The 27,096-nt window shown below is 42.6% G+C and overlaps 1 protein-coding gene across 1 annotated transcript in view; it reads left to right on the top strand.

Moving 5' to 3' along the window:
- Positions 1-27,096, top strand: part of BANK1 (B cell scaffold protein with ankyrin repeats 1) — a 2,047,355-nt gene that overhangs the window by 1,853,845 nt on the left and 166,414 nt on the right. The window contains exon 12 of the mRNA XM_069230214.1: positions 22,465-22,643. Within this exon, the coding sequence (XP_069086315.1) occupies positions 22,465-22,643 (179 nt within the window). The remainder of the gene's footprint in view (positions 1-22,464; positions 22,644-27,096) is intronic.

The raw sequence follows: 27,096 nt of genomic DNA, 5'->3' as shown, positions 1-27,096 counted from the left end.
AACTCTCGTTGTTCTTTAGAACACTACGGGAGGTCAGAAGAGTATGCAAGGGAATCAACTGCCAAACTAATTCTGATGGAAGTACAACAGGAAGATATTTGAGAACTCCCTTAAAACTTGTTTCAAGTTTTCTTTCTACAGTACTAACCATAATTTCTAGAACAAAATTAACCCCCCATTTTCTTCCTTTCTAAATTAAGGGCCACATTTAACAGAAAATGATGGTGCGTAATGCTAGGCCAAATGTGGCAGCGTCACGCACCATCATTTTCAAACTGCAGGGATGCGCCGTACTTACTAGAATACAGTGCACCTCTATGTTTCTCCCTGCGCAGGTGCTAAATTTTCTGCCGTGCGCCAATGCAGCAACCCTTGCACCATGAGTTGTGGGGGAGATTGTTTTTGTGCAGGAAGGAACACCTTCCTGCACAAACAACCCTAAATGGTGATTTGCTCTTTTTATGTGTGCTGCAGAAGAGCAAAGAACAAAACATGAGGAGAAATGAAAGCATTTCTCCTTGTTGTGCCTTGCCCATGCTTTGGGTTTCAAAAACTCATAAATCTGAGGCAGAGTCAAAAATCAATGGGTGTTGCTGTGGCATGCCCCCAGCAACACCCATTGCATGCCCCATCCACGCAAAGTGCTGTGTGTGAAGGGGCCGTATTTACAAGGTGGAGTTAAGCCACAAAAAGTGGCTTAACGCCACCTTGTAAATACGGCGCAGGGCATTGTGCCACTGGAGTGTCACAAAAAGTGACGCTCCGGTGGTGCTAGAGGCTCTTAAGTATGCCCCTAAATGTTTTACGTTTTACCAGTTTGATTCAATCAAGATGGCTTCAGGTGTGCCACACTTTTGTCATAAGTAAGACTGTTAGTGCTCTAGTTGTTCTTTAGAACACTCTGGAAGGCTGCAGTAAAACACAAGGAACTCAACTCAACTCAGCTGCTCCTGTTGGAAGTACATATTTTACTGAGAATGTTAGACTTCATTCTCATATGGCTGAGAAAGTGTTCTGTGTATATCGATTACAGAACACATACATATATGTACACAACTTTAATATCTGAAGTCTCTTATTACAAGTCTGCTCCTCTCTGGTGTCAGCTGTCCCCCGCTAACATTCCATATTCCATATATAATGCTTTACGTACATGACAACAGTAGAACACTGCGAAGGAGGATAAACACAACCCATCCCCCCATTTAAATCCATTAAAAAGTATACAAAAAAACTCATTTTTAAACACAACTGCATTTCCCCATCTTATAATATAAAACAATCTCTATGTAACTGAAATTAAAATTGAAATGTTTATTGTTACTACTATTTCCCACAATTGCTATAACATTAACAATATGTACTCTTGAAAACTTCCAAAAAACACCTATTTTTCTCTACGTAGCCATTTAGGTGGTTTCCTTTCTCTCACTCCTTCCATGATTTCAGTATTACTCAAAGCTACTTTTGACTCCTTTTCCTTCTCCGTCCTTCCTTCTTCCACAATTGTATTCCTCTCCTCAATTACATTCATTTTTCTCCCTTTTGTGCTCAATCCTCCTTCCCTTACATCATGAAGTGTTTCTGTGTTTACAGCATTAGTTGTTGCACTCGAATCCATCCTAACTTAATGACTCTCCTTGTTTCTCTCAATTTCGCACTCCAGCCATTGAAATTCCTTTTTGGGATTACAGCTATTCCACGTTTTCTGACTAACTTTAGCTACTGGTTTCAAATTCCTTGCTTTCCTACTACTCAGTCAAACCGCATTATTCAATGCGTCCACCACCTCCTCAGGTTCATAGAATTGACTCTGTCCCTTTATAACTTTACCTGGTTTCTTTATTCTTATCCACTCGCCAACATCAATGTTGACTGGTTTTACACTATGCTGCTCATCATGTTGATTTTTCATTTTAGCATGTTTATCAGTCATCCTATCCTGAAGTGCATTAAGAGACCACTGTTCTACACATGACTCATTGCTTTAATTTAGATTGTACTTTGATCTACGTTTCCATCCTCTCATGATCACACATGGTGATAACTCTAATATGCATTTAGGGGGCATACTTATAATCCCCTAGTGCCACATTTGCGGCATTTATTTAGCGGCATTTATTTTAACGCAAATGTGTCATTAAGGTGGCGTTACCCACGGCCCATATTCACAAAGAGGTGCATTGCTTGCATTGAGCCACTTTGTAAACCCTTGTGCCACATTATGCCTGCGCCAGGTATAATGTATGCAAGGGGGGCATTCCCCTGTTAGAGGGGATGAAAAAACGGCGCTAGGAAATCTATATGATTTCCTTGCGCCATTTTTTTTGCACCTTTGACGCCTGCTCAGAACAGGCGTTAAAAGGGGACATACCATTATTTAGAATGGGCCCCTATGCACTCTGCAGGAGTAGCGCTAAAATTTGGCATCAATAGCCTCACATAAAATTATGCTATACCATAGCTGTGCCATGCTGTGCCATAGTGCATCATATTTTAAATGCTGCGCACACATGGTGATGGTAGGGGGGCGCTAAGGGGCACAAGGAAAGTGGTGCTGCACTGGGTGAAGCGCCACTTTCTTTAAATCTGCCCCTTATTATCAGCTTTTTCTACAATTTTTACAAAGGGCTACCTGGAAAATAGATCAATCAAGGCAATAACATATTTTATCTCTTCACCTACTGGGCCTAAAAAGTCAGTTGCTACTAACTCCCACGGTTGTTTATGAATAAAATTTTCACACATGGGAGGTCTCTTCGTTTTCAATGTTTTGTCTGAATTAGTACAAATAAAATATTCCATCACAAACATTCTACTTCAGTGTCTACATTTGGCCACCAAAACAAATCTCTCACAACTCACTTTGTTTTTATAATGCCAAAATGTCCCTTGTGACATAATGCAATCATATTTTTTGTAGTCTTGGGAGGAACAACCGTTTCACCTTTTAAAATAGTAAAATTTTCAACATACAACTGTGAGTGAACTTCCCAAAATGGTTTTGCCAATTAACGTAGTTTATTCTTTTCAGGCCAACCTTGCTGCATATATTTCTTAATCAATACTATTATTTCATCCTTATCGTATTCAGCCATCCATTCTTTACATTCGGCATAACTGCCTTAGTTGTGCACAAAGACTATTTGGAACTTGTTCCACACTCCATCCTCACATTCTTCTAATTTAACTGGCATACCTGGATAAACAATCGGCTGCCACATTATCTTTGCCAGACAAATACACTATCTTGTGAATATAATCCTGCATTCACATAGACAATCTGTCAATTCTAGTGGAAGCATTTATTGTACCTATGGTTATTAACAATTTCACAAGAGGTTTATGACCACAAAGAATGGTTATCGGTTTTCCCTATACAAATGCCCTGAAATGATCCAATGCCCATGGGCATGCTAATGCCTCTTTCTCGATTATGGGATACCTCTCCTCGGTTGGTGAAAGAGCCCTAGAAGTGAAGGATATTAAGAATACTCTCCCTTCTAAATCTTTTTGGCTGAACACCGCTCCTAATCCTTTATTGTTGGTGTCTGTCATGATGCAGCAGCTTAAATTTGGGTTGAAGCATTGCAAGTCAGAAATTCTGTCATTTTCCGATGTGATGAGTGCGAATTATTCCTGGCGTTCCTTAGACCATTCAAATTTAACTTTGTTCTTAAACAATTGTCTTATATGAAAGCTTTTCTCTGCAAAGTTTGAGATACCTTTTGTGCAATATTCCTATAATCCAAAAATGATCCGACCACCTCTTTACATGTAGGGGTTGGAGTCTTCTTTATTGCATGTATCAAAGAAGTCTTTGGTGTGACACCATCAGCTCCAATATCATGTGCCAAATATGTGACACTGTCCCTAGTGAATTTGCATCTAGAAAATCCTACTGTTAAACCACTTTTTGCAAAAATTTCTATCACTTTCCGCAACCTTCAGTCATGTTCATTTTTGTTGTTTCCAAAGATAAAATATCGTCCTGGAAAAATATGACTCTAGACATTTTTACGAACAAAGTGAACATTAGTCTTTAAAAGACTACAGCGGCTGATGAGGCATCCTCTTGAATTAAAAACACCCAAGGGATGTGTAAATGCTGTGTAGTTTACGCGGTCCGGCAACAAGATCTGGTGTTAAGCCAACCACAGGTCAATTGTAGAAAATAACTTTGCACCCTTAAGACCCATGACAATTTGATTTATCTTTGGTAGTGGAAATCTATCAACTACAATGTTATCATTTAAGTGACGCAACTCCACGTATCATCAGATTTTTCCATTACTGCAAATGGCCACAACCAACAGAGAAATCCATTCAAAAGCTTCAATGTGTTCAAGTACACCTAACGTCAGTAACTTGTCTAACTCTTTTGAAACCGCCTCTCTTACCATAATCAGTACTTTACTGAATAGCATTGTTTTTTCAAAATTATACGATGTTCAAATCCTTTTACGTTGCCTAAAGTTGTGTTAAAGCGGTTTGGAAATTACACATCTCTTTTGCAATATCAGATACATAATTTCTGACTTTCACTTGTTCTTCTCTGCCAGGATCAAGAATGATGTGCAATTTTCCTTGAGCAACCCAACCAAGTACTGGGGAACCTTTTTTTGCTACGTATAATTTGGCCCTTGTGTGTCTGTTTTTGAATCTGAACGTCAACCACTTGTAACCCAATATATACATTTTTTCCACTCTATAACCTTGTGGTTGTAAATCAAGTATATATAAATCTTTGCCAATTTTACTTATAAATTTTTCTTTCTACATTTCTTCATTTATGATTGAGTAGGGTGAACCTGCATCAGCAAAGGTTGTTGTTTCCACCCCACCAATGCTCATCTGACACAGGTTTGTTTGTTATGCATTCATCATTTATCTTTAGGATCATTTCATTAGAAAGGTTGCCATTTCCATTGTCATCACCCTCTCCTTTGAATTAATCCTCCTGTTTAGGATTTTCTCTTTTACATTTAGTACTATTTTTCTTTCTCTTATAAACCTTCTGAAAATGTCCTACAATTCCAAAATTTGTACATTGTTGTTTTAATATAGGCCACGTTTTACTATAGGGTAGGTGATCTTTACTAAGGCACCTATAACATCTATGTTTATCTTTCGATATTGATTTAGATTGACAGTGGAATACTTTAGGGTCATGGATTACCTTACAAACCACATCCATTCCTTTGTCTTTTGATAATAATTCCTGTTCACATCTTCTGATTATTTCTGCTATACACTCAATATTCATAGCATCCTCTAGTGGTGAATCACCATTCGCCCCTAACCTTTTGTGAATCGCCTGGCTATATACATGCTTGACTAATTGGTCTCTGATCAAGTCATTTCATAGTACTCAAAATTTACAGTCAATAGCCAACTTTTTAAGTTCTGCAACATAACTGACTCTCCTGAATTTTGATTATACTGGAAAAATGTGTACCTTATAACATCAATGCATATCTTTGATGCAAAGTACATATCTAAATCTTTCAATTCTGCATTAAATACATTAGAATCACCTTCGACTGGAGCTTTTAACATTTGATTGTTTACCTTTAATCCATGAAGACCTATTGGATGCAGGAAAAGTTGTTTCTTCTGTTCTGCTGACATCTTACCAGACTCATCCACAGTAGGAAACAACCTTTTCTGTACATCCGAAGCCAAGCTGTCTGTAACCACGCAAACATTACCACGCTTGTCTGAACCACAAGTGTGCCTGAACCACGCAAATGTGTGATTAAAGCACCATGCATATGCGTGGTTCAGGCACACAGTGGCAACAGCCGGGAGAGGAAGGCGGTGTCTGGGTAAGTAGGGCTGAAGTGAGTGGGGGGGCATTTGGACTATACGGGGTAGGTTTAAGGGTTCAGGGGGGTCGGAGTTGTTTTTACAACAAGGCGGGGTAGGCTTTAGGGCTCAGGGCGGGGTGGGGGGGGTCAGGATAGTTTTTAGGACAGGGCAGGGTAACTTTTGGAGTTTAAGGTTGGAGTCATTTTTAGGACAGGACAGGATAGTTTTTAGGGTTCATGGTGGAGGTGGGGTGGGGTAGTGTTTAGGACAGGGCGGGGTAGTTTTTAGTGTTCAGAGTGGGGCAGGGAAGGAGTAGTGTTTAGGACAGGGTAGGGTAAATTTTAGGGCGGTGGCAAGTGGTTGGGGTAAAGGAACGCAGTGGCTGGTTAAGTGAGGCTGGGGCAGGTGGGGGGTTTAGGACAGGGTGTGGTAGATTTTAGGGTTCACGGCAGGGTAGATTTTAGGGTTCAGGATGGGGGTTGGGTAGTTTTTAGGAGAGGGTGGGTTAGGTTTTGGGGTTCAGGGTGGGGATGGGGGTTTTGGATAATTTTTAGCACAGGTGGAGGAAGGTTTTAAGATTCAGGCCGAGGTTGGGGGGTTGTGGTACTTTATAGGGCAGGGCTGGGTCGTTTTTTGGACTGGGCGGGGTAAGTTTTATTGTTCAGTGCAGTGGCAGGGGGGTCCGGGTAGTTTTTAGGACACGGTGGGGTCGTTTTTAGGAGAGGGCAGTGGAGGCTTTAGGGTTCACAGTGGGGATTGGGGGTTGGCGTAGTTTTTACGACGGGTGAAGGTTTTAGGTTTCAGGGCAGGTGTGGGGTAGTTTTCAGGACAGAGCATGGTAGTTTTTAGGACAGGGCAGGGTAGCTTTTAGGGTTTAGGGTGGGGGTACGGGGTGGGGATCGTTCTTAGGACAGGGTGGAGTAGGTTAAAGGGTTCAGGGCAGGGGTGGGGGGTTGGTATAGTTTTTCGGACAGGGCGGGGTAGGTTTTAGGGTTCAGGGTGGGGTGGGTAGTTGGGTAGTTTTTTTATACAAGACAGGGTAGGTTTTAGGGTTTAGAGCAGGGGTGGGGGGTCTGTGTAGTTTTTAGAACACGGTGGGTAGGTTTTAGGGATCAGGGACAGGGGTTGGTGTAGTTATTAGGACAGGATGAGGTAGGTTTTAGGGTTCAGGGTAGGGACTGGAGTCAGGGTAGTTTTTAGGACAGGTTAGGGTAGGTTTTAGGGTTCAGGGCGGGGGTTAGGGTAATTTCCAGGACAGGGTGACATAGTTTTTAGGGTTCAGAGTGGGGGTGAGGGATAGGGTAGTTTTTAGGACAGGGCTGGGTAGGTTTTAGTGTTTAGGGGGTTCAGGTAGTCTTTAGGAAAGGTTGAGGTAGGTTTTAGGCTTCAGGGTGAGGCAGGGATTCCTGGTAATTTGTTGGCAGGGCGGGGTAGGTTTAATGGTTCAGGGCAGGTGTGTGTGGGTCAGGGTAGTATCTAGGACAGGGCGGGGTAGGTATTAGGCTTCAGGGAAGGGCGGGGGGTCTGGGTAGCTTTTAGGACAAAATGGATAGTTTTTAGGACAAAAGGGGGTAGGTTTTATGGTTTAGGGCGGGGACGGGCGTTGGGATAGTGTTTAGGGTTCAGAGCGGGGACGAGCATTGGGATAGTTTTTAGGACAGGATAAGATTGGTTTTAGGGTTCAGGGCAGCTGTGGGGTGTGGTAGTTTTTATGACAGGGTGGGGTACTTTTTAGGACATGGTAGGGTAGCTTTTAGGGTTCAGGGTGGAGGTGGGGGTTGGGGTAGTTTTCAGGACAAGGTGGAGTAGGTTATAGGGTTCAGGGGAGGGGCGGGAGCAAGGTCAGGGTAGTATTTATGACAGGGCAGAGTAGGTTTTAGGGTTCATCAGTTTTTAATACAAGATGGGGTAGGTTTTAGGGTTTAATGCGGGGTGGGGGGTCGGGTAGTTATTAGGACAGGGTGGCATAGGTTTTAAGGTTCAGGGCGGGGTTGGGGTAGTTTTTAGGACAGATTAGGGTGGGTTTAAGCTTTAGGGCAGGGGCAGAGGATCAGTGTAGTTTTTAGGACAGGGTGGGGTAGGTTTAAGGGTGCAGGGCGAGGGGTTGGGGCACTTTTAGGACACGGCGGGGTACATTTTAGGGTTCAGGGTGGTGGTGTCAGAGAGGTCTGGGGGTGCTATCTCAACCAATCTTGTCATCACCACATATACCTATACCAAGCATGCTTTTACAACAAAATTTGTTGTAAAGGCATGTGTGGTAAAGATGCAGCCATGGTTCCGACTGTGTTGTTAAGCAATGCGTGGGTCTGTCATACAACCATCCACAGTGGCTGTGTAATTAACAAAGTACTCCTTCCACTCTGGCCATTTGAGGATGGGTTCAGCCCCAGATGGCCAAAAGGCATGAGGTGGTCTTATACTGAAGTATTGAGTAGCCATGGAAATCTACCTTTCACTTATTTAGTATTGAATAAATATGTGTTTTTTAATTAAGACCACATATTTATTCAATACTAAATATTTTTATAGATAGATAGATAGATAGATAGATAGATAGATAGATAGATAGATAGATAGATAGATAGATAGATAGATAGATAGATAGATGTATTACATACTGGCGGTCGCCAGACGGAATTATAGTTATGACTGTGTTTCCATAGAAAGCGTTTTTTTGACTTGCCTATATCTTTAGCACTGTTTGACGAATCTTCACTAAATTTTCCAAAAAAAAGTAACCCAGTGATTCTTGTTGTACACGGGAAGTTGCAGGGTGATCCATCAAGCGGGGGCCAAGAAATAGGGAGTGCAAAAAATGTTGCATTTCCCATGTTAATTCCCATAGGACCTGTCAACACATCTACATCCTGAACCACTGGACAGAATTACACCAAATTTGGCAGAAAGCTAGCTGCCAGTATTCACATTGTCCTTTATGTTATTTGGTGTAAATCCATTCAGTAGTTTAGGAGATATTTAAGGGCAAATACATTGTATATCTCTAGCCGCGAATAATTAGCGAATTCTGTGAATTTTAGCGAATACGCGAGTGAAAAGAAGCTTTGCAATTGGCTGACCACAACCTGACCTGAAAGTTGTGACTGCCATTTTATTTCATGGGACACGGTTCTCAGGGGTAAAAATTCAAGTTGAAAGTGGCATAAGGGTTAAGGGTAAATGCACCCTTACCCCAAGTGTGTGATATAGGTGTGTTTTAAGGGCAAATTATAAGTTTAATATAACTTTGCATTACGGCATGCAATATTCTTCAAAATTCACGTATTGTCGTGAATTATTCGCAAAATATTCACAATTATGGAAAAGGTTAAAAGAAAAACCACAGACTCATTCATACACTAATTCATTCACTCATACATGCACTCAGAGGCTTGGGCACCCACTCAGACACTCATGCACCCACTCAGACCCACACATAGGCTCACACACCCACTTTCAGACCCACTCAGACACTCACGCACCCACTCACACATCCACTGACAGAGACAGGCCCTGTGGCCAACTTGTGCTGCACACAGCCAAAGGCCATGCGTGGCATGAGGCTGGGTGCTTATAAGGACTTGTGATCAACCCCTGCTGTGGTGTTGGAGTAACATATAGTAATTAAAATTACTTTAAGTTAAAAAACCATAGAAATTCACTGCAAAAACAAAGGTTACAGGGACGTAATAGTTAGGTTATGAATTTACCCGTATAAAACCATAGAAATTCAGCAGTTATAGCAAAAGTTATGTCAAGTAAATATACCTCGTTCCCTAAGGTGACTACAACTCTCACCTTTGCCAAAGGTGAATTTCTATGGTTTTGTATGTTTAAAATGTGAGCCTTACTATAATGTCCCTGTAATCTTTGGTTTTTAATGTAAATTTCTATGTTTTTTTAAATTCTATTTCCTAACTATAAAGTTCCTGTAATATTTGTTTTTTTCAGTGAATTTCTATGTTTTTTAAAAATGTAAAGTAATTTACATTACTACACATTAATTTAACCACCGCTATGCATGGACTTTGGCCATGCACAGTGGAGGTTGGCTGCAGGGCCTCAGGCCAACCCCTAACCACCCAACCCCACACTGAGCACGGCCTTTGGCTGTGCACGGTGGGAGTTGGCCACAGGGACTGCCCCGGGTGTGAGAATAGGTGTGAGACGGTGTCTCTGGTTGTGAAAGTGGGTGTGAGAGTGTCTGTCTGGGTAAGAGAGTGAGTGTGAGAGGGTCTATGTGGGTGTGAGAGTAGGTGTGAGAGTGTTGGTGTTAGAGTAGGTGTGAGAGGGTGTCTCTGGGTGTGAGTGTGGGTGTGAGTGACTCTTTGAGTTGGTGTGTGAATGTCTGTGTGGGTCTGTGAGTGTATGTGTGAGAGTCTGAATGGGTCTGTGAGTGGAGGTGTGAACATCTGAGTGGGTCTGTGAGTGAGTGCATGAGTGTCTTAGTGGGTCTGTGAGTGTGTTTATGAGTCTCTGAGTGGGTCTGTGAGTGGGTGCATGAGTGTCTGAGTGGGTCTGTGAGTGGGTACATGAGTCTTTGAGTGGGTCTGTGAGTGGATGCATGAGTATCTGAGTGGGTCTGTGAGTGGGTGCGTGAGTCTCTGAGTGGGTCTGTGAGTGGGTGCGTGAATCTCTGAGTGGGTATGTGAGTTTTGAGTGGGTCTGTGAGTGGGTGCGTAAGTCTCTGAGTGGATCTGTGAGTGAGTGCTTGAGTGTGTATGTAGGTCTTGTGAGTGGGTGCATGAGTGTCTGAGTGGGTCTGTGCGTGGGTGCGTGAGTCTCCAATTGGGGCTGTGAGTGGGTGCATGAGAGTCTGATTGAGTGTCTGTGTGTGTCTGTGAGTCAGTGTATGAGTGTCTGCGTGGGCGGGTCAGTAGCTGTGTGAGTGACTCTGCCACAAAGGAACCTCATCTGCCCTTTTATCCAACAATAGTCCACAGCTTTGCAGGAAATATGTATTCTACACTACAGCTGTGTAATGGAGCACAAGGAAATCTCACCAATGACCGTGTGCGCGTTTTGGCAGCATGATTGTTCCTGTTGCCTGTTTCTCTAGAATTCTGCGATAACATGAATCCTATAGAGAGGCCAACGAGACTACAAAGATGTAAATCTACACCAATCTTCCTCTTATCTATATGAAGTAAGTGCTTCTTTGTTCTTTGGAGATGTCCTCATTTTCCTCAGCATCAAGAATGGGTCATGAAAACTTGCGGCAAATAAACTGGGGGCCCTTTGGGCAGATGTACATCATTGTGGTAAAAGGGGTAAGACCTTTGCATACTACTAAGGTGGACAGTGTGGGGCCAAGCTGGCACAGCGTCCTGGTGATTAGCACATATGCTTACTTGTAGCAATTCAAAGGGAGAATCGTGCTGCAAGGGCCCAGCCGTATCACCTGTTTGCCCCGTGCACCCAGTGTGCACGATGGGGACCACTCGGGGAGCTTCAAGGTCCCTGCAGTCTAAGCTGGCTCGCCGCCTCCCGCGGGAGTCAGCATTGTTTTTGCACATTAGGTGCTAAACATGCAGCTCCCTGTGTGCAAGAACAATTGTTTCTTCTCTTTCCCTTCCCGCATTTCTGTGGGCAGGGAAAAAGATGAAACCTCTGCTTCCAGCAGACAAGAGCACTTTGACAGCTTTTACATGTTGGAAGTAGAGTGTTTGCCCTGACTCGGCAGGACCTATCAAAGTTCCAACCAAGTCAGACCAAACAGCTATATACCGGGGTGGGCATCCCCATGACATAGCAGGAGCTGGCCCTGGGGGGGTGACGGTCCCCAGGGCCATGTATGGCTCAGTGTTTCAATTTAGCCCCAGGGAGGTGATGGTCCCCGGGGCCGATGGGTCTGCAACAGACCCCCTTCATTACCTTTTTCAGACCCTGGGAGATGGTTGTCTCCGGGTATGCGGGGGGCACTTGGCCACCCTTCATTGGAACACGCCCTTGCCATCCACCGCTAATTACCCCATAAATTACAGCACATCTTTGATAACATAATTGATTATATCAAATTAGTATTTGCAGTAAAATCTTTGACAAGAAAACTGTGCATGGTGGGGGTGTGAGTTATAGTTACCTTAGGGCACGAGTTATAGTTACTTGAGATAACTCTAACTATAACAAGTGAATTACTATGGTTTTGTACGTTTGAAAGGTGAACCTAACTATAACATCCCTGTAACCTTTGTTTTTTAAAACTGAATATATATATATTTTAACTGAATAAAAACAAAGCAAAAAAGTAACTAAACATGCACTACAGTTTCATCTTCTTTACCAATTTTCTGGGCCTTATTTAGAGTTAGGCTGATGGTATACTCCGATAAAACGTGACAGTTATCCTGTCTTCCATAGTGCAAATGCTGTAGGCTGTAAAACACTCCTATAGGGAAGATGGAACATCTCCCACTTTTGTGACAGAATATCTCTTCCTCCAAACACTAAGACCCATATTCATACATTTTTAGTGTCGCACTTGCGTCATTTTGTTACGCAAAAGCAGCGCAAACTTTCAAAATTAGGTTTGTGCCGATTTTGCGTCAAAAAATGACGCAAATGCGGCTTTAACAAAGTATACCTATGGGGCTAAATATGCCCCTGTGTCTGCAAAATGAAGCGTTCGTCCACGTCATCTGTGCTCTGCTCACTGCATATTGTTCTTGCCCTTGCATCATGACCTCCTCCTTGTACCATTCGCTCCCTACTGCATCCTGTAGTACTGTGTAATACTAGTAATACTGTGTGACCCTTTGCCATTAACCTCTTCCCTCCCAACACTCTATAGCGTCAGTAGCTCACCAAGCATTACTAATATTCAACATGGGTACTGCCTAAGCAAAAGCACAGCAAGCTTCCCTAACACAGTTACGTGAAGCACCCTGTCCTTCCTCAAGCTCACAGAATAGGGGTGACAGGTAGAAGCAGTGCAGGATTACCTAAATTCAGGAAGTAACCGTTGAACCCTTCTGCCCATGTGCTTCCTCTTCCATGTATTACTCAACTGTGCGAAAATCTTTTCAGTATTTTTCTCAAAGTATTGTTTCCAGACAGTTCATAAATGCTTTAGGACAGATAACATACAGTCACATTTTAATGAATAATATTACAATGCCAAACATATGGTTTAAGTACATTTTGTTCACTTTAAATATAATGTAACTTTTCATCCATGTCGCCTTGCAAGAAGGGTGACCGATATTTAGCAACAATTATTTTGCTTGCTTCATAGAAATGTCGGCATACATCACTGCGTACCTGTTTCCTCTTTGACCTTGAATTCCTTGTTATGTAATTCCCTGTATACAAATTAAAAGCTAGGCATGTTTGTTTTGTCATTAGTTGTGTTTGCCCTGACTCAGCAGGACCTATCAAAGTTCCCACCAAGTCAGACCAAACAGCTATATACCGGGGTGGGCATCCCCATGACATAGCAGGAGCTGGCCCTGGGGGGTGACGGTCCCCAGGGCCATGTATGGCTCAGCGTTTCAATTTAGCCCCAGGGAGGTGATGGTCCCCGGGGCCGATGGGTCTGCAACAGACCCCCTTCATTACCTTTTTTCAGACCCTGGGAGGTGGTTGTCTCTGGGTATGCGGGGGGCACTTGGCCACCCTTCATTGGAACAAACTGCCCAGGGGAGGTGATGGTCCCTGGGTCTGTGGGGGGAGGGCACGGCCCCCCTGCACAAATTTTATACTTAGCCACGGGGACGTGGAGGTCCCAGGGCTAATATAAGTCCTAGGAGTGGGGGCCCTGTGCACCCCTCTCCTTTTTGAATCCCCTAATGCCCCAGGGACTTGGCCCACCCAGGGGCCAAATAAAAGAAAAGGGTGGAAGACCACCCTCTTTTTAGGAAAACTTGGAAAAATCTGCAGATCTGGATGCACAGAATTTTTTGAGATTTAAAAAAAAATGCTTTTTAGCCCTGGTTGGGTCTGTATGGGACCCCTAGACCAAGGCTAGGGGCTCAGGGTAACCCTACTCTGACCCTTTTGAAAAAAAAACTTTTTTTGTGGGACTCAGCTGAAGCTGAGTCCCAAGATGGCTGCCAACACTTCCTTGATGAAGTGTTGGCAGCCAATCAGATATCAGCACGGAAACAGTTGGATCCACGGAGAATCCTCGTCCCTAGATATCTATTTTTTTTGCCCTTTAATATGCCAAAACTACTGAACAGATTTACACCAAATCCCAATAAGTACTATCTGCATAACAGGATCTACCTTCCTGCCGAATTTGGTGTAATTCTGTTCAGCGGTTTGGGCTGTAGGTGTGTCCAAAGACCCTAAGGAAAAATGAATGGGAAAAATAAATTTTGAGACCCCCACTTTTTCTCGGCCCCCGCTTGATGGACACCCCAAAACTCTTAAGACTGCAACTGTACCTGCTACAATATAAGTTTTGAAAATTTTGTGAAGATTCATCAAGCAATGCCAAAGTTATTTGCAAAACAAACACCTTTGGTTTCATTGTCATAGAGATGTCTGGCCACTACATAGTTAGCAGTCACCTGCGGCCTTGTGGTTAAGGTTTCAAATTCTTGCACAGAAGGTTGAGGGTACCATTTCAGGTGTGTCAATTGTCATTTCTCAGCTTTAAATTATTTTTTACTTCAAATATTTAAGGTACATACAGAAATGTCATCTCACTATTTGTACTTCTCAAATATTTTTTTTTTCAATTTGTCAGAACATTTCTCATTCTAAGTGGCACAGGATTGGGTAGTTATAGGGGTTGGCTGCAGAGCGTGGCCGCACGGGTGAAGGCTATGTGTGGCGCCGGGTTGGGCGGTTATAGGGGGTTAGTGCAGGGCCTGGCCACTTGCCAGGCCCAATAGCCAACCTCTGCCATGCACACCAATAGGCCGTGAGTGGTGTGGGTTGGGTGGGTGTAGAGGGTTGGCCGCAGGCCCTGCAGCCAACCTCCGCCATGCACAACTGAAGGCCACGTGCAGCGGTGGTTGGAATAATGTATAGTAATTAAAATTACGTTACACTACAAAAAAATAGAAATACACTGAAAAAAACAAAAGTTACAAGGCTGTTATAGTTAGGTTTTGAATTTACTCATACAAAACCATAGAAATTCAGCAGTTATAGTTAGAGTTCTTTCAAGTGAATTTGACTGCACCCTAAGGTAACTATAACTTGCACCCTAGCCATGCACACTTTTTTCTTCAAAAATTTGACTGCTAATGTTCCATTTATAGTTTTAAGGATGTTATAGGAGTTTTCATGATTGCTATAATATCCTAATAATCATGAATATCACACATGGTGAAGAAAAATCAGTTTAAATCCATAATTTGACCTTCAAACACCCCTATGTAGCACTCTTGGGATCAGTGTACCTCCACCCTGGTCCCTTTTGATACTTTTCATTTTGTTTTTCAGCCCCAGGGACAATGTCCTGAGACCCTAAAATGGTGGGCGCAAATTTCTGTTGAGGTTGTGGCCAGCCAATTACTGCACTTCTATTCCCGTGCTCATTCATGAAAATTCAGAATATTCACAAAATATTTGCGACCGCAGATATAAAAATGTATTTTCCCTTTAGTATGTCAAAAACTACTAAACGGATTTACACAAAATACCCAAAAGCAGAATCTGCGTACCAACAGCCAGCTTTCTGCCAAATTTGATGTAATTATGTCCAGTGGTTCACGCTGTAGCCGTGTTCAAAGGTCCAATGGGAATTAACATGGGAAATGCAACTTTTTTGACTCCCTTTTTTCTCAGCCCCTGCTTGATGGATCAACCCAAAACTTTGGGCCATATTTATACTCCGTTTGCGCCGAAATTGCGTCGTTTTTTTTGACGCAATTTCGACGCAAAACTAACGCCAACTAACGCCATATTTATACTATGGCGTTAGAGGCGAATAGCGCCAAAGTTCCCGGAATGTGCGTCATTTTTTAGCGTGAACCCCTTCCTTGCGTTAATGATATGCAAGGGAGGCGTTCCCGTCTAAAAAATGACTCCCAGGCCTTTACGTGGTATTTATACTCCCGGGCAAAAGAGACGCCCGGGAGTTGGCGTGACAAAAAACGGCGCATTTGCGCCACTTTTTAACGCCTGCTCAGGGCAGGCGTTAAGGGGCCTGTGGGCTCAAAATGAGCCCACAGGTGCCCTCCCATGCCCCCAGGGACCCCCCCTGCCACCCTTGCCCACCCCAGGAGGACCCCCAAGGATGGAGGGACCCACCCCAGGGACATTCAGGTAAGTTCAGGTAAGTATGATTTTTTTTTTTTATATTTTGTTTTGGTGGCATAGGGGGGCCTTATTTGTGCCCCCCTACATGCCACTATGCCCAATGACCATGCCCAGGGGACAGAAGTCCCCTGGGCATGGCCATTGGGCAAGGGGGCATGACTCCTATCTTTACAATGATAGGAGTCATGTTGATGGGGGATGGGCGTCGAAAATAAATGGCGCAAGTCGGGTTAAGACGATTTTTTCGACGTAACCTGACTTGCCCCATTTTAAGACGCCCATGCGCCATCTTCCCCCTACGCCGGCGCTGTCTGGTCTACGTGGTTTTTTCCCACGCAAACCAGGCAGCGCCGGTCTGATTGCGCCGTCTAACGCCATTCCATAAATACGGCGCCCGCATGGCGCTTCAGAATGGCGTTAGACGGCGCAAAACTTTTTGACGCTAAACTGCGTTAGCGCAGTTTAGCGTCAAAAAGTATAAATATGGGCCTTTATGTGCACAACAAGAATCACAGGGGCACTTTGTGGGGAAAATTTAGTGAAGATGCTTCAAACAGTGCCAAAGATATAGGCAAGTCAAACATTGCTTTTTCCTATGGAAACATGGTCCTAACTATAACTACCTAGTAGTGAGTGCCACTAGGTAATATATAATTATATACATATTTTTTATTTATTTTTTCCACGAAAGCTCATGATACGCTGCACTCCAGGAAAGTGTTATAACAAATTTATGTCACTATTATTTCAGCACATAAACCATATGATTTAAACAGAACGAAAAATAAAACGAGGGAAGGTCCATCCCTGATGCTGACGCAAGCACCGGCCTGGAGAGAGAGCACTACAAGTGACCACTTTGTGTATATATATATATATATACATATATATATGTATATATATATATATGTATATATATACGTGTATATATATATATATATACATATACATTTATATATATATATATATATGTATACCAAAGAAGAGAGGTGCAGTTTTGCCGGCCTTAAGGTAACTATAACTCACGCCCTTGCCATGCACTGCTAATTACCCCATAAATTACAGCACATCTTTGATAACATAATTGATTATATCAAATTAGTATTTGCAGTAAAATCTTTGACAAGTAAACTGTGCATGGTGGGGGCGTGAGTTATAGTTACCTTAGGGCACGAGTTATAGTTACTTGAGATAACTCTAACTATAACAAGTGAATTACTATGGTTTTGTACGTTTGAAAGGTGAACCTAACTATAACATCCCTGTAACCTTTGTTTTTTAAAACTGAATATATATATATTTTAAGTGAATAAAAACAAAGCAAAAAAGTAACTAAACATGCACTACAGTTTCATCTTCTTAACCAATTTTCTGGGCCTTATTTAGAGTTAGGCTGATGGTATACTCCGATAAAACGTGACAGTTATCCTGTCTTCCATAGTGCAAATGCTGTAGGCTGTAAAACACTCCTATAGGGAAGATGGAACATCTCCCACTTTTGTGACAGAATATCTCTTCCTCCAAACACTAAGACCCATATTTATACATTTTTAGTGTCGCACTTGCGTCATTTTGTTACGCAAAAGCAGCACAAACTTTCAAAATTAGGGCCCGTATTTATACTCCGTTTGCGCCGAATTAGCGTCGTTTTTTTCGACGCAAATTCGGCGCAAAACTAACGCCATATTTATACTTTGGCGTTAGACGCGTCTAGCGCCAAAGTATGAGTAAAGAGCGTCATTTTTTTGCGTGAACGCCTTCCTTGCGTTAATGAGATGCAAGGAAGGCGTTCCCGTCTAAATAAATGACGGCGACGCAAATGCGTCGTATTTATACTCCCGGGCAAAAATCACGCCCGGGATGTGGCGGGTCAAAAAACCCCGCATTTGCGCCACTATTTAACGCCTGGGTCAGGGTAGGCATTAAGGGGCCTGTGGGCTCAAAATGAGCCCACAGGTGCCCTCCCCTGCCCCCAGGGACCCCCCCTGCCACCCCTGCCCACCCCAGGAGGACACCCAAGGATGGAGGGACCCACCCCAGGGACATTCAGGTAAGTTCAGGTAAGTATAATTTTTTACATTATTTTTTTTTTTTTGGGTGGCATAGGGGGGCCTTATTTGTGCCCCCCTACATGCCACTATGCCCAATGACCATGCCTAGGGGACATAAGTCCCCTGGGCATGGCCATTGGGCAAGGGGGCATGACTCCTGTCTTTACTAAGACAGGAGTCATTTAAATGGCGTCTGGGCGTCGAAAATAATGGCGCAAATCGGGTTGAGGCAATTTTTTTGCCTCAACCTGACTTGCCCCATTTTAAGACGCCCTAACGCCATTTTCCCCCTACGCCGGCGCTGCCTGGTCTACGTGGTTTTTTTCCACGCACACCAGGCAGCGCCGGTCTGCTAGCGCTGGCTAACGCCATTCCATAAATACGGCGCCCGCATGGCGCTTCAGAATGGCGTTAGACGGCGCTAAATTTTTTGACGCTAAACTGCGTTAGCGCAGTTTAGCGTCAAAAAGTAGAAATATGGGCCGAGGTTTGTGCCGATTTTGCGTCAAAAAATGACGCAAATGCGGCGTTAACAAAGTATACCTATGGGGCTAAATATGCCCCTGTGTCTGCAAAATGAAGCGTTCGTCCACGTCATCTGTGCTCTGCTCACTGCATATTGTTCTTGCCCTTGCATCATGTACTCCTCCTTGTACCATTCGCTCCCTACTGCATCCTGCTCTGTGTGACCCTTTGCCATTAACCTCTTCCCTCCCAACACTCTATAGCGTCAGTAGCTCACCAAGCATTACTAATATTCAACATGGGTACTGCCTAAGCAAAAGCACAGCAAGCTTCCCTAACACAGTTACGTGAAGCACCCTGTCCTTCCTCAAGCTCACAGAATAGGGGTGACAGGTAGAAGCAGTGCAGGATTACCTAAATTCAGGAAGTAACCGTTGAACCCTTCTGCCCATGTGCTACCTCTTCCATGTATTACTCAACTGTGCGAAAATCTTTTCAGTATTTTTCTCAAAGTATTGTTTCAAGACAGTACATAAATGCTTTAGGACAGATAACATACAGTCACATTTTAATGGATAATATTACAATGCCAAACATATGGTTTAAGTACATTTTGTTCACTTTATATATAATGTCACTTTTCATCCATGTCGCCTTGTAAGAAGGGTGACCGATATTTAGCAACAATTATTTTGCTTGCTTTATAGAAATGTCAGCATACATCACTGTGTACCTGTTTCCTCTTTTCCCTTGAATTCCTTGATATGTAAGTCCCTGTATACAAATTAAAAGCTAGGCCTGTTTGCTTTGTCATTAGTTGTGTTAGATGGCATTTCCAGTGTTTCCCCTGAGACGTTAGCATCTGCATTTTGTTTAGGTTTATTGAATCAAGAAATTGTGCAATGGATAAAACAAAAAAGTATGTACATTTTAGGAATGGCATGTTCTCCTTTAACCTTCTCTCTACCTTCACAATTCCAGCTACAAGTAGTTAGTTGCATGTATAGATTGTGCTCAGACTTCAACTTTCCATGCTCCAAAGACAATGTTTATCTGGGTAGTAGATATCATCACCTTTCAGTAGGTGTCACTTATTTGTTATTCAAAACCTCTTATCATCAAGCATATTTCAGGATTATTATGTGGCTGGAAAATGCTTTCTCAACCTGCAGATAGATAGAGGGCATGATGTGTATTGTCTTTGACTACACTCAACATCAGCTCACTGAGGAAAATTCGATAAACCCCTCTGTGGCGTTTGTTTTAGTTCGTTTGGCAATGTGGAATAGGGCCCCTATATTAGATGCAAAGTTTGTAGAAAGTCACTTCTGGTTTAAGTTTACATTTGCAGGCCAGTCTGAAATAATTTTGGCATCTCCTGCACGACGCATGTTTGATAATATTTACTAGTTGGTGGTTCTTGTCAAAAGATACCTTAGCTTTCCCACAGGCTTAATTTTCATTTTGTACTGAGTCATCAAAAGGGCGGACCTCAAACTGTTCAGTCATCTATAACTTTGCCCTTGGTCAAAAAATTAGTCAGAAAATGTATTATCTTCACTAAATCCATGGAAGAGGAGAGACGGATCCTTCTCAATGGCGAAGGACCTTTGCCCCACTTGCCAAGAGCCAACTGCTGAGAAATAAAACTATATTTTGTTTTACTTTTCAGCTGCTGGCTCAGCTGAACGAGTGTTAAGGGAGGAGTGGGGCTGGTACATGGGAGGTGGCAGGAGGGGGAGTGGAGTCAGTGCACCAAGGGGCATAGTTAAGAGCCCCTAGCGCCATTCTAATGGCACATTAACATCATTTTTTACACTAATGTTGTGTTAGGAGGCCAAAAATGCCATGCCATATTTATAAAGTGGCGCAATGCATACATTGCACCACTTTGTAACACTTTGTGCTACATTATGCCTGCGCCAGCCATAATGTATACAAAAGGGGTGTTCCCCCATTACGGGAGGCCAAAAATGAGATTTCTTTGCGTATTTTTTTTTTGCCACTTTTAACGCCTGCTTAGAGCAGGTGTTAAAAGGAGTCTTCCATTGGTTACAATGGGTGCATGGGTGCTTTGCAGGATTAGCGTCAACAATTTTGATGCTAATCCTGCAAACGCTGGACTAGCTTAAAAAATTCTAATTCTAGTCCCCTAACTACTGCCATGGTGCACCATATTTTAAATATGTCACACACATGGTGGCGTTAAGGGGGCGCTAAGGGGTGCAAGAAAAGTGGTGCTGTACTGTTGGGTTGGAGAAACTGAACAGACCCCAGTGCAATGTCTAAGCAGTAGACGAAGCCGCTCAGACCAATACTGATGCTGCTCTCATGCTAGACATTACATGCGAGCAGTGCCAGGATTGCATGGGTAGCATGTGCTGGTGTCCCAGGAAATGCTGGGATGCCATCAGATGAGGAGTGTGAAGAGGCCAGTGGCATCGGGAAAGGTGAGTTTATTATTTTTATTACTATTATTCAGTTTTTAATATTATTATTTATGGGCCCTTGTCCCACCTTCTCCCCTCCCACGCCCACTCTTCCCCTTGAGATTTGCGGCATCTGCCGCTGCTAGTCTGTGTAGCCTCTGCCACTTCGTAGCATCAGAGTCACACAATTCCTGCATTCTTTTGATGCCCACTGTGTCTGCTGCAGTTAGTCTCTTGGAGCTGGGGAAATTGATAGATGCTCCAGCTATGGCCCTGGCCTTTTAAAACTGTCTTCCAATGGATCCAGCCCGCCGGGGATATGCCTCATTAAATAAAAGGCCAGTCTGGCCCAGAGTTCGACACATTGTCCTCTGACCTGCGCTGGAGTCCTGAGAATCATCATAGATGGTGGAAATACATAGTTGATGCCTTTACTCTAATTCAATAGACACACATCCATTGTCACCACATCCATGTCTGATAGCCAACAAAAAAGATAATTGAGCAATGAATCTCGATGCAAAGGTATCCATTTGGAAAGAACCCTATTGTGTTTCAAGATCGTTAACTTCTTCATATTCCACCATCCAATCACATCCTATACACTACCAATAATTTTGTGGGTGTTCACTGACCATTTTTACCCTGGAAAGGGATTAACTTCTGTTCTTGGCATAAATAAATATCAGCTTATTTCTTTAACAGGAATTAATAGGGAAAAGGTTTATGAAACACATAAACAAGGACGGATCTATGTTCACAAAGTTTTACGGCATTCTCGCCCTAAAATGTCCACTCTGCAGCCTTGGAACTAGGTTCTCTCATATCTAAATCTTTGTGTCAGTAAATCTTTTTATAAGGAAGAAGGCAGGAATGGACCATATTACAATTATATATTGTCCATTCCTGCTCTCTGTCTCTACTGGTGCACAATCTGTGCCTAGCACCAACACAGGCACCATTGTGTCATGGTGCAAGGGATTGGCAGGATTGTGCATGAGCAAGAAGTGACACCTTCCTACACAAAATAATCTTCTGAGGCATCTTCCTCGAGAAAACAATCAGTTGAAATAAAGATATTTTTCCTCATTGAACCTTCCCTGAGAGGTGTACCATTTAGCCACATTTCCAAGTTTACGAGTCTTGGTAAATCTTGGAATGTGCCAAAATCCATGAGTGGATGTTTGGGGACATTACCATCTCCAGAAATCTGCTTTTACAATGCAGAAGTAAATGATGGTTGCACTATGTAATTCCTTATTTACCACTAAGGACATATAATAGCTCTAGTCAAAAATGTCATTGCCACTAATCCTCTAGTTTTGGTGAAATTGCATTATTTAGTTACTGAAGGATTTGAGACTGTAACTATATAGAAGGAATGTTTTCTCACTGAACTGTTAGTGATCTTAAGAGAATACTGTGTTGAAGGTGTTGTCACTGAATGACTGTTATTCTTATATTTTCTATTACACTATCATGCTTACCTGTAGTCCGACCTTTGGGTGAGACCTATGTGACACTGGAAAAGCACCTATCACCGCCGTCAGGGCAGGAAGAGCTGATTCTTCTGCAGGAGAAGGTGAAGCAGGGCCTCATGACTATGGACGAAGCTCTTGAGAAGTTTAAACAGTGGCAGAACGAGCAGAGCGGTTCAGATCAAGCTCAGAAGGTAAAATCTTAGGGTAACTCACATTTTCTCTACCAATCATTCTGTTTTAATTCATTGCACACAGTAAGCTGCTCTTGTACACTTACTGCCCATTGATATAAAAAGCATGCTAGAAAGGGCAGCTTACCTCCAATGATCATATGTAGCAGACATCAGATGCTCATACACAACCAGTGCTCAGCAAAGCACAGTAAGTCCCATGAAAGTTTTGAAATGATGTAGATCTCACATATGTACAGGTACATAACTTCCCATAGGTAACTGGTCAAGGTCTGTCATGTCACAAATTTTCTGTATTTATTGTTTCTTTTGCAAGTGGGAAGCAGTATCACTTATAGTCTTTTTTCAGTGGGTGCTGATGGACTATGTAGCCCCAAAGGCTCATTGAAAGAACATTTTCAGGAATTTCCCGAATCACAAGTGATTGTGGTCACATTTTAGGAGGGGCTAGTGTAATGTATGTCACATACAAAGCTGCATCGCATACACTCATAGAGAGAACAGTACTGGTAGAGAGGATGACCAGACATCATTATCACAATTATCATCAACATGTAGCTTAAAACAATAAAGCTCTATTAGCAACCAAGCCAAGTGGCCAAGTGGGATACAATGATAAATGACATACTGGGATATTTTAAGATAGGAAATTATCCAGAACTTTTCTGAGTGGGGGTAAATGTTCATTTTGGTTTAGGAGCACTGGAAGCATATTCCAGAAGGGAGCATCCTGCTTAGGAAACATTCAACCCTCCCACCCCCACGCACTCTTGTTTGATGTATTTTTAGTTGAACAAGTTGTAGTCACCATATTAAAGAATTTTACTACAATGGTGAATGCTAACAAATGAATGAGGTGCTTCAGTCCCAGATTTTCATTTAACAACTAATATACTGTGAGGGTTGTTTTCAAGGTACACTTGAGTTGATCCAACTGTATTAAAACAACTGAAAACAATTAAAAGGAAAAGTCTAGGTCTAGAGCATAGTATCTTTTGTTCCATGTAGGCAAAATAAAACATTTTCTGAAGTGGATCCAAATATGGACTTATGCGTAGTTGTGAGCATTTAAAATCTGACTCTTGCGAGGACAGGGAGCCAGTGCGTTGATAATAGGGATGATGATGTTTGACAGTGATATGTTCATCCACAGATGTCTGTATAACCTATAATTTAGGGGTTCTCTTTTTGGTATTGCCAACCAGCAGTGGATTACAACAATCTATTTTGTGCTCATGTTGGCTGCTAGCCCTTTGGGGTCTCTTCTTCTTATTGAGAAATGGACTCTGCCCATATTTGTCAAGAGTGAAAGCCAGAACACCTATAATGTAGAAAGAGTTTGGGAAATAACTGGGACATGTTATATTCTGTATAGAAAACTGACAAGGGGAGCAAGAGGAGTTAGAGGGTCTGCAGTAGATCCTCCTAAAATGTATAGGAACAAAACACCTAAGTACTGTAGACTAGATCAAGAAATTTATTTGTCTTTGATAGCACAATATTACACCAGCAAATATTAACTACATGATGCATCAGTTTCTTCTAAAAAAAACCACATTGAACCCTCACCTATACTTGGTGATGTGCGTCATCTGTGAGTCCACTCCACATTAAGGATGGGTATTGAAGGTGAGTTCATAATGACCTATTATGTGCTATTCTGTAGTAGCATGAGCCTGCTGAGTGGCACCTGAAGTTACAACTTGTTACAGAGACAGTGCTGATGGTCACTTTGTGTCCCAAAGGATTACAACTGCTAAATAGTAGGCAAATAACACTTTACTGACACTTTCCTTACACAACGATGAACACCACTGAGGATGATTAGGAGCGTCCCTGCTAAGATCCTGTGGTCAACATGTTTCTGGTCTAACCTACCTATTAAGGTAATAATGGAGCATCTGTGTTTGTTGAGTAGCAGATCCAGTGAAGGTCTATTAGTGGTCTAAAGTACTTTATTCTTTTATTGTGAGTAATATTCTACCAGAGCAGCAATCTGCTGCCTTCTGAAACCTCACAGTCTTCCAATCTGTGACAAAAGATGGAGCCTACAGAGCTTACTGAGAGGCAGGACAAGATATATATTGTTGTGGCTCTCACACCTAATATACATGACAAAATGTATTTATGTTTTCACATTGGTACTAGATGTATGGGCTGACAACAGCTTGGGGTACATCCTTCTTATGTAATCTTGTCCACACAAAAAGTGAGGATGTGTTTAGAATATCCTGGGTGTCCTCAAGGAACAGGGCAAAAAGGGCAAGTTGTCTTGTTTTTGGTGTAAGCCACATAGAAGAGGTGATACATACATACAATTCTGTGCATGCCACTCCATACTGCAGTCCTTTCTCCACTCAGTAAACCCTATAAAACAATCAGTGGCAAAGCCAGTAGGTCTGTGTTTAAGGTGACAACACAAGCAAAGTCAGAGAGCACATTGAAGCCATTGAACACTTGGTAGTTTTGGTGACGGTGGTGTTAGTGCTAGGGAATTGAACGTAGTGGTGGTATTTGTGGATATATTGTTACTGTGATGGTATTGTATTGATGGGGGTACTGGTGAAGGCAGTGGAATTAGTGATGGTAGTGGTTGTGGTAGTGGAGTTGGTGCTGAGATATTGAATGTGGTGGTGGTGGTATTGATAGAGATATAATTATTGTGATGTATTGGTGATGGTAGTATTGGTGATGGTGGTAGAATTAGTAGTGCTATTGAGGTGGTATTGTGGGGGTGATATTGGGGTTAATATTGGTAGTGATGGTGGAGCTAGATTATTACTGGCATTGCTTGTGTAGATGATGGAAAATTGGTGTTGGTGGTACTGGTGTAGGTTGTCACCTCGGTGGTAGTACGCTGATGGTGCTGTTGGTTACATTGGTAGTTTTGATATTGAAGGTATTGATTATGCTATGTGTGCTCTTAATGATTTAAAGATCGTTTTTGTGGTGGACGTATTGTGGTGGTGGTATTGGTAATGTGTGATATTAGTGGTGGTATGCTGCTGGTGGTGTGATATTGCTGGTATGGGTGGTATGGGTACTACTAATACCAGTAGTGGTGTTGAAGGTGGTGGCATTGGTATTGGTGGTGTTGGTGGTAGTGGTACAGGCAGCTGTATTGGTGAATTTTTGAAACTTATACTAACTGTGGTATTTATGGTGGTGACATGGCATATGTGGTGTTATAGCATTAGTGGTTTTGTTATTGGAGAGGCATTGGTGGTTTTAGTGATTTTGGTTTTAGTGGTGATATTGCTGTGTGGCCTTCGTGGAGGTATGTGTTGCATTGGTGGTGATATTGGTATTGGTAAAGGTGGTGTTATTGGTGGTTTTGGTAGTGTTGGTGGTATTGGTATGGTGGTGTTGGTGACCACAGGGCACTGGTGGTGATAATACTGGTGGTGATAGTATTGGCACTGTTTTTTGTGCAATTGGTGATATTGCTAGTGGTCTAGATGGTGACAGGATTGGTGGTGGCTGTATTGGTGTCATTGGTGGTACTGGCAATGTGGCATTTGTGGTGCTGCTGTTGGGGTAGGTGGTGTGTGCTACTGGTGGGGTTGGTCTTACAGGAAGTGAAAGGGGTGGTATTAGTGGTGGTATTGGAGGTGATGGTATTGATGGTGTTGGTTGTGGAGAACTTGGTGGTATTGATGGTGGTATTGGTGATCGTTTTTGGATTTGTGGAGGTGCTGTTGTTAATGGTGGTGTTGGTGTGTGGTATTTGTTGTAATCATTATATTGCTGGGAATGATGGTGTATTAGTGTTATTTCGGGTGGCACTGGTGAGTCTGGTGGCATATCAGATGTCATTAGTCCTTGGTGTTGTATTGGTCTCAAATTGACTTTGTTGGTGTTGGTAGCTGTAGTGTGGTATTGGTGCTGGTAGTATTGGTAATGGTGGTATTTGTGGTAGTCATTATATTGCTGGAATTGATGATGTACTGGAGGTATTTCTGGTGGTATTGGTGAGTCTTTTGACATTTCAGTTGGCATTGGTATCATGGTTTTGTATTGGTTGTATTGGTAGTGGTGGTGGAGGTGATGTGCTATTGGTGCTGGTAGTATTGATGAGTGTGGTATTTGTAATGGTATTGGTGATGGTGGTATTAGTGGTGGTGCTGGCAATGGTATTGGCTGGGATATTGAATTGGCTGAGGAATTGGTGGAGATGCTGGTGAGACTGGCATGGTAGTGTGGTTGATGATATTAGTGGTGGTATTAGCATTAGTGGTAGTGTTGGTGTATTGATGGTGTGTGGTTTTGATGTGGTAATTATGTTGGTAGCATTGGTGGTGGTATCAGAGATGGTTTTGGAAGGTTTGACATTGATAGGGGTATTGAAGATGGTATTATGTTATTAGTGGGAGTTGGGTAATGGTGGTAAAATCAAATCAAATCAAAAAACATTTATAAAGAGCGCTACTCACCCGTGAGGGTCTCAAGGCGC

The sequence above is a fragment of the Pleurodeles waltl genome, chromosome 1_1, assembly GCF_031143425.1.
Source record: "Pleurodeles waltl isolate 20211129_DDA chromosome 1_1, aPleWal1.hap1.20221129, whole genome shotgun sequence".
NCBI classification, from domain to species: domain Eukaryota; kingdom Metazoa; phylum Chordata; class Amphibia; order Caudata; family Salamandridae; genus Pleurodeles; species Pleurodeles waltl.
Note: the sequence above shows the minus strand (reverse complement) of the source record. Positions and strands in the feature narration are given on the sequence as shown.